General features: G+C 45.0%; 1 protein-coding gene across 1 annotated transcript; it reads right to left on the bottom strand.

Annotated features, from left to right (window-relative positions):
- Window positions 1–229: 229 nt before the first annotated feature.
- Window positions 230–7378, bottom strand: LOC118475007 (uncharacterized). The gene is made up of 2 exons (XM_035963804.1): window positions 2937–7378; window positions 230–2143 (listed from the first exon to the last, which is right to left on the bottom strand). Exons 1-2 carry the CDS (start codon window positions 4399–4401, stop codon window positions 1749–1751), a joined length of 1860 nt encoding a protein of 619 aa, XP_035819697.1. The 5' UTR covers window positions 4402–7378; the 3' UTR covers window positions 230–1748.
- Window positions 7379–8432: the final 1054 nt, after the last annotated feature.

Genomic DNA, 8432 nt, shown 5'->3' on the forward strand with positions numbered 1-8432 from the left:
CAGTTCCTTCTCTAAGACCTAACTGCGCTGTCGAGGGTGATCTTGAAAGAGCACATGAAGGATAGGGAGGGACCGGAATTCCCCTTTTTTAAAGAGCTGCTTGTACTCAAGCTTGAAGGTGGAGATCTTATAAAGGTTGCCAGTAAGCAAGAAGCAAGCAGGTATCTATTAACAGCAATAGTCAGAGTCATATAAAAGGTAGCCAAAAAGAAGCATCGAATCCATCAGGTTGTATGAAATGAAAGGAGACCCACAGTCCCACTTCTCCTTCCCCCCGCCCCAGAAATGGGGCGGGCCTCGTTCTTCTTGACGATACCACCGTTCAAAAAGACTACACCTTCTCCCTAAAAACGGAAATCTGGTTTGGCAGTCACAAGGAAGATTGTGTACCCCAACTCAAAAAAACAGGCACGGGACTAGCCCGCTGTCCCGAGGACAAGAAAAAGGCTGTGTTTAGCCTTTTCGTGCGCGATCCCAATCGTGGACCGTTAAGTCGATATGGGCTTTATCTTAGGTTCCCCCGTATAGGTATAAAAGAAAACCCTTTTCCAGTTCATGTTATCGAGGACCTGGGCGATTTTTACCCGCTTCTCGGCGCTCGCCGTTTCAAGGTGAAGATCTTCGTTAATCCTTTTTAGGATTTTTTATTTTCGTATACGCTGGCATGAGCGAATAACATTTTTGATTCGTTCTCGCAAGAACGAAATGGATGGTGCTTCAGGTTCAGGGTTCGGCGGGGTGTGGCTTGTGGATGGTTCGGACGCGGCATTTTCCTCCGACTCCGATAAGTTGAGGTACTTTTGCCAACTCTCAGAGGCGGATCCCGAAGCCGACCCAGAAGAATTCATCCAATTTATGAGAGCGGATTCGCTACCGAAGAAGACCCCCAAGAGAGAAAGAATCACCAAGGCGAGACTCCCAGGGCAGCCCATCTTTCTCAAAAAGGAAGAGAGGGTGAGCCCAGAACCCCATTCTTTCAAGAAAGTTAGAATAGAATGAATTCTGTCGAAAAAGAAAGCAGGAAAATAGGAGTAAGCGAGTAGGGTCAACAAGATTCTAAACGAATACGCGAAGGATATTTTTTATATTATTCCAATTATTATTTATTGATTGATTATATAATTTTTTTTAGATCCATATTCATTTTCATTTGCAAATACAAACTCTCTTGCATTTTATTTTGACTTTAGCGCTAAGGATAAGGGAACGGAGAAAAAAAGAGCTGGCTTGGCTGGTACATCAAGCATATGACATATTGCTTGTTCGGTGTGGTACACATATCTGTCAATGTCAATCAAGTAAGAAAATTCATTCCCACTGTCTGAGGAAAAGGTGAAGAATTGCAATTTATTGAGCTTGTAAGGCCCGTCCCCGATAAAGGGTATAAATAGGGCTATAAGTAGGCCGTTTGCTATTGCAATAAGGGCTGCTCGCCTTTCCTTTTGACGGCTTGGCTTCCTATCGCTCCTATGTAGTGGTCGGCCTTAAAAGGAGTCTTCCTACCATACCATCATGCATGCCTATGTTATAGTGCGTTAAGCTTCGGCAGAAGCAAGCAAGATGATGAAGCGAAGCTTCGTAGACAAGGCTCGTTCCGTGCTTTACTTACGAGCTCGTGTAGTAAGGCCTCGCCCTACTTCAATAAGGGCTTATGCACTCCACTCGTAAACGAGCGTTAGAGCTTTTTGAGCGAGCGAGCGAAGCCTTCCCTCACCCGAGAATTGCATTTCCGCTTCAGCTTCCCCGGTTTAGTTGGTTTGGAGGATTAATTGATTGGATACCCAATCCGCATAATCTTTCAAAGTCACTGCTTCTACGACGATAGGCGTAAAGGCATGATTAGTTCCACAAATCTCACTGCACTGACCATAGTAAACTCCTTCTCGTTGTACCGAGATGGAGGTAAGATTTGAACGACCAGGTACAGCATCACATTTGACACCTGAGGAAGGTACAGCCCAACTATGAGGTACATCAGCGGGTGTTACAATCATACGTAGATGAGTTTTGGCTGGTACAACCACTCTATTGTCAACTTCTAATAAACGTGATTGACCCAATTCTGGATCATCTTCTGGAATCGTATAACTGTCAAAAGTGAGTGACTGTTCATCGGAACTGTTATAGTCCGAATACTCATAAGGTTGGGTCGACGCCCGCCTCCCCCCAAACTTGACTTGCAAGTTTCCCCGCAAAAAGCTCTCCACGCCTACTCTTATTTTTAAAGAGCGCTATTCTTCTTTAGTTAGGTAGTTCTCCCCCCCTTGAGTCACCCTTATCTAAAAAAAAAGGACGGAGTCTATCTAGATCATAGGATCACTGTATTCAGAGGTCAATTCTCTTTCTTTGACCTCCCACCGTTCACGACATCCCTTGCTTCTCGCAAGAACGGCTCCTCGGTGGAGGAGTAGAAGCGCTGGTCCCCTTCGGCCAAGTGCTTGTGCGTGCTCTTACCTACCGTAGGACCTCCGTCCCCGAAGCGAAGAAGGAGGAGCAGGAACAACAGGTTGTCCTCTCTTGGCCCAGTAGTTCCGCAACTACTACCGTGGTTGTTGCCAACGGGGATCCCCCATTCCGAAAGGTAACGGGGCCGGCCCTTAGGTCCAAAGTTGTATGCCACTGCTGTGGTGCCGATAGATTCACTACTGAAGCCCCGTTATCGGACATTGCGGGCTTAGCATCTATTTTTCGTATATCGCTCCACCACACCGAGAAGAGGTATGTGTACCTCCAGCAATAACAAGAATGGAACCATAGGCTCCTATGCTGGGAGCATTTCGGGGTATAGGTCTAACCACCTCAACTCCCCGTTTCTGGCATGCTATAGTTCTTTTAGTCTCTCGACGACGGGAATGGGAGATGACCGGTAAGCCAGATGCTTCGCGAACCACCGGTACATTTCGTTGCACTTAAATCACCCTCGTTAAGAGGCGCACTCCGATACCATTGATGTCCAATAGCTTTGATAGTAATGGCTGGATCTACTAATACCCCGTCCATTGAGTATAACAGAGCAAACGATGGTATAGCAATGAACAATGGAATGACACTAGGAAAAATGGTCCGAATAATTTCGATAGTAGTTCCATGAACAATCCTTTGCGGGATTGGATTAGTTTGCTCGTTGAAATGCCATAAAGCGCGAACCAACATCCGTGATACGAAAACCAAAATCAGAATGAGGAAGAAAAAGATATCGTGATGTAAGTCAATGATTCCTTGCATCATAGGTGTTGCTGCGTCTTGAGATCCTAATTGCCATGGTTCCGCAGCATCACAAAGAGCGATTGTGAGGAATCGACATTCTAATGAACGAAGAATCATTGGCAGCACCAGAAGTAGGACCAAACCGAGAGTGAGTAGCATAGACAAGGATAGATTTGTGAATGAGACATAGTACTCACCAATATTCAGATCCAGAATTGGGTGAATTCCAAATTGATATTGATCCAACGGGCTGTTGAGATTAGGTAGGTTACCAAAATACCCTCTGCCTTGTTGGGCAATCAAGTAGTCCCAGTTGCCCTCGGCAGACATTCGGGCGTGCAGATCTTGTATTCTCTGACCAAAACAACTACGTCCCTGAGGTGTGTGAATCTCCTCGAGTAAGGAGCGCCAAAAAGCGTCGTAGTCCGCAATCGCACTCTCACGCCGGATACCAGAGAATAGATTCACACGGAAAGCGCTTATTTCCTGTACTGACGGGAGATTCAGGTTCCTCTCACGCAAGATACCTTCCATTTCTCTAAATAAGGGGAGGGCTCGGAGTACCCTATGCACATCCTCCACCGATTCCGATTCTCGATTTAGTGGGATTCCAGGCATCCCACGAGTTGCAATCATAATGGGTTTACTACTTGATAATAGCATTTTTCTATCCGTTAATAAAAATATCATCGTACTTGACAATTCCATCTTTTTCAGCTCTGCTCCCAAAAGAGAAAGGAGACTAGACTGATCCATTCTTGACGTCGGCGTTGGTTTTTCCAACGAAACGAAAAAAAGAACATTCGAACAAATAGACTTGATTCCATGACAAGCAAAAATGCTAGCTTCCCAGTACAGTAACGCATACACTATAGACTTTATTCTCCCGTGCTCTACCCAACGAAAGCCATAGTATAGTAACGAAAGCCATAGTATAGTTGAGAACAGGAGCGGGAGACTGAACACCGACACAATGTCGATTTGACAGATCATCGCCATCTCTTTTGATGTAACGAGCACTCTTTCACGAACTTCTCGGACAAAACGCAATGCTCGTTTCGCATACACTAGAGCGTTTGTCCCATCCTTATCTAGTGGGCCAATGAGATTACTATTACTATTACTATTACTATTACTATTACTATATACTATACGCATTTTCTGAGGAGCAACATGAGACTTGATTTCCTCCATCTCTGAATACGAGTTCAGCTCCGGCACCTATTGATTTAGCTCCTTCTAACATTATATATAATATATATCTATCTATTATCGCGTGTATACTTTCTTTACTTTGTATCTGTGCTATTTCGGTTTTCGTCGGCTACCTGACTTTGATTTTTCTCTTTCGAGCCGAGAAAAAAGAAAGATTTTAAAGCCAGGGTCCCATAACTTTATAAAATAAGAAAAATCCATTTTTCCTATATAGAGATGATATCGCGCTTGCGGCTCTTTCCCCGATTTATCGTTGATTCCTTTTCTTTTTTTCGCCTATGCCAACTGAGCTAACTAACTTGCTGTTTTTTACTTGTTTGGTATCTAGAAATGCCAATTCAGTGAAACATACCAGAATATCGTACTAGATAGAGACTGGGCTCGTCCTGTATCAAGTACTATCTGCCTTTCCATGGCCTTGAGCGGACCTTTACTCAGCTCCTGCTAGAAGGGCTTACGACGAATAAGATTGTTGGAATGGCTTTAAGTGTGCCGGGCTTGCCCCTATTCCAGTACTATATAGATAGCCTCGCCTCGATGGATCGTTGATTCCTCAATCATGGCATGCACAATACGCCAGAGAACCTAAATCATCACATCATTGTAATACGCATTTTCTTGTAAGTTAAGGGAATAGGCCCTGCCCTGGAAATCCATCTCGATCGAAAGCAAGTGAGCTTGTCGGTTGAGTCGTCATAGATAGTGGTTTCCTCAAGTCAAGCAAGCCCTAGAAACTCGATCCCACAGGGGAGGGGATATTCATTTGAGTTGCCGGTGCCGATCTACGCTTTCCAGGTAGTGAGCCTGCTTCATGACTCGATCTATATTTGATTTGCCGAAGATAGTGGTCTCCTTTTGAAGAAGTCGATTTTTCTCTTGCTTTTCCACCGGGCCGGTGCTCCCCTCTGTTAGGAAAGCTGGAAAGGTCTCTGGTTTGTGAGTGACAAAGGTTTCATTCATCTTACTGCCGTTTATTGGATCGAGAATAGAAACGATTGCTTGATGGCTGGTTGAACCATCCTTGCCAATGAGGTGGAGTGGCCAGTGCATCCCATGATATGAGTGACTGCTGGGCACCCTTCCCGCTACTTCTCTTTCCTCGGTAAGCGGATTTCCGTGGAGTTTGCTCCGCTCTAAAGAAGGGTTACCAGAATAGAAATAGGGGAAGGATAGGCCTCATCAATTAGCATTCTATTGAGTCATTGTTTAGCAATCTCGCAGTCATTGAGACAAAGACTTAGCACAGGAGAGGGATCACTGGAGCTATGGCACTTTTTAGCCAGTCTGGCTGAAAGCAGCCTAAGTCCAGGCAATGCAATTCCGGTGGGACGTGCCCAAAGTGGCTTTTGCCAGAAGAAGCGGTTTTGCGGGATGGGGAAAAAAGGCATTTCAGTACATTGTTCGTCGAAGGAATAGAATAAAATAAAGGTATGCTCTCCTGAAAGGAGAAGGAATTCAGGCTAGCCCCCCTGCTCTATCGTCAGTCGTTCTCACTCCTTCGTCCATCATACTCCCCGCGCCGCACTCCCCAAACTCTATAGGTTGCGTTAGCAATACGAGCGAATTGGCGGTTTCGAGCGTGTAGCAATGCGAGATAGAAGATTGAGCTTGCATGCAATAGCTATGGGTAAGTGCGCCGTAGGCACGAGTGAAGGGAACTAGTAGCCTTATCACGTCAGGTAGCTAGCTAACCGAAGGAGATATATGCCGTTTCGCCACAACAACGCCTATCGGCCAAGACCACTTGAAGATGGAGAGTCAAGTCTATCTCGCCATGAAAAGTGAAGTGAAAGTAAAGTAGTAACAGGATTTCCATTGAAATACTATTATTTCCGATCTGCTTCATCCTCAACCAAACAAGACAGCGGATTCTCATTTATCATAGGTAAGATCAAAGAAGAAGAAGTCGGTTCTAGTCCCTTTGTTAGCCCGAATTGTTGCTATCTCTTTCTGTCGAAGGGAATGCAAACAAAGCGCATCATCCTAGTACGAGATCATCATCCCCGTAGGAGATTCCGGAGCTTTGCACATCCATCAGTCACGTGGACCATACGCACTGGTGCTTTTGCTCAGCTCTGTCGATACCTCGAGCTTCTATTTCTTCTGTTAAGGGAGATGATGTAAATGTCTTAGTTTTCCCGGTAATCCACAATCCATTGTCAAAAGCGAATTGTGAAATATCTACGCCTAAATGATCAGAGACTTAAGTTGCCTCCGTCTAAGGAACCCCTGGATAAGCTTCCTAGATCCTCGCTTATCGTTCACGATGCCATAAACCTTGGTTAGCTCTTCAGAAGCAAGGTATGCCAATTAGTTCAGATGGTGTTCTACCGCCCAGCCCACTTCTTCCATATTTGAAAGCCTTGTCTTCCTATTGATTCCACTCCAATAAATCTATTGCACACCCAGTGGTGAGGTCGGTGATAACCCAGTATTAAAGAGCGGATTCAGCGACTTGTTACACAAATCATTGTAAAGTACAGAGAAAAAGGAGATCTAAATTGGTCAATTTCAAACTCCCGCCACATCCGGGCGAAAGGAGTGGCAGATAAATCGAGAATCCAATTTCGAATGAGCAGAGGAAAGGTGTTTTCCCTCGTTTCTCGCTTTGATTGGCTCGTGGGTGGATAGAAAAGAGATTCTTGGCTGCGCATGTCAGTTGACCATGTTCCAGAAATCGATCCAACCAAGGAAAAAGATACAGACGGATCTTGCTTCTTATGTGCTGCCCTGGTAAAGACCCGTAAGTGGAATCAATAATAATCCTTTCTAGTGGGACTATGCTGGGTTTCTTATGTTAGGAAAAAGAGGGTTCCAAAATCCTTTAAACAAATCCGGCACTTGCTGCGGGAACTTCATTGTGGGCAGTTCCCCACAGAAGATGACCTGGCACTTATCGAGATGTTGTGGACGTATCACCATAGTTCTTAGCTGTCCGTATTGGCGGTTAGTAAGTAGTTTGGTTTCTAGGAGGAAATTGGTTCCATTTCTCTTGCATCCATAAGTAACAAAGATCCTCTTTAGGAATTTCTTGCGGCAGGGTTGTTAGCTTGGCTTGAGTATTGCAAGGATGGATTCGAGAATGGTGTTTTCAGAACGACGCTTGTCCGCCTGCTTGTGAGTCAGTTCTGCCACTCTTTCCTGCTGAAGCAAGAATCCGAGGCATGACTAGACCACTCTTCGATGAGATAGTCAAGACCCTGGTAAGCGTTAAGAAAGAGAGGCCATAGGCACAGTCTCCCCTTGGGAAAAAGGGAAACCCGGCTCCATTTTCTCTAAAAACTTCTATCTGGCCACCTGAATAAGTTGATCAAACTCTTGGCATACAGATTTGAATTCTAGTTGGTATCGGCCTGTCATACTCATCCTCCCCTCGCCCATGAAGTATGATATCCGTTGTAGTGCTTCCAATAGCAGAGCCGTGGATCCGACAACCTTGTCTACTGTAAGGCTGGGGATGTGAGTCTATGCGTTCTCCACTCCATTCTATTGATGCTTCTTATTAGCTAGATCGGGCCCAATTGACAGACAGGTTCTGCCCTCCGAGCACTAAATCCCTTCATCTTGCACTGGATAAGGGAATCTAGTATTGAGAAAGAATGGTACTTCTTTTTTACGTCGTTTATAGACGGAGGAATGGATACGAGTAGCAACATCGGGAGATGGAAGCTGACACAGGCAAGACAAAACATGAGTCTTCATAAGCTAGAGCTTCCGACCTTTACTATTTACATCAGCTCAACCTTCTTGCCCATTTGCTTTAGCGGTTTGATTGGCGGGTTTTCGGCCTTGCGTAGATGGTTTGCTTGGGCTCTAGGGTCATTCCCTTCTCAAGGCTGGCAAAGTAGGTTCTTTATTACTCGAAAGCCGTTGCACTTTCGTTTCTTAAAAGTAAGGTATTGGTATACGGATCAGTAGGAACTGTTTTGGAAGTCTACTCTAGTCTAGTACAGTGCTTTAAAGTAAAGGTAGCCAGTAGTGGTAGCCTGTAATGGATCGTTCAGGGAAGG

This window comes from Zea mays, unplaced genomic scaffold (genome assembly GCF_902167145.1).
Source record: "Zea mays cultivar B73 unplaced genomic scaffold, Zm-B73-REFERENCE-NAM-5.0 scaffold_372, whole genome shotgun sequence".
Taxonomy (NCBI): domain Eukaryota; kingdom Viridiplantae; phylum Streptophyta; class Magnoliopsida; order Poales; family Poaceae; genus Zea; species Zea mays.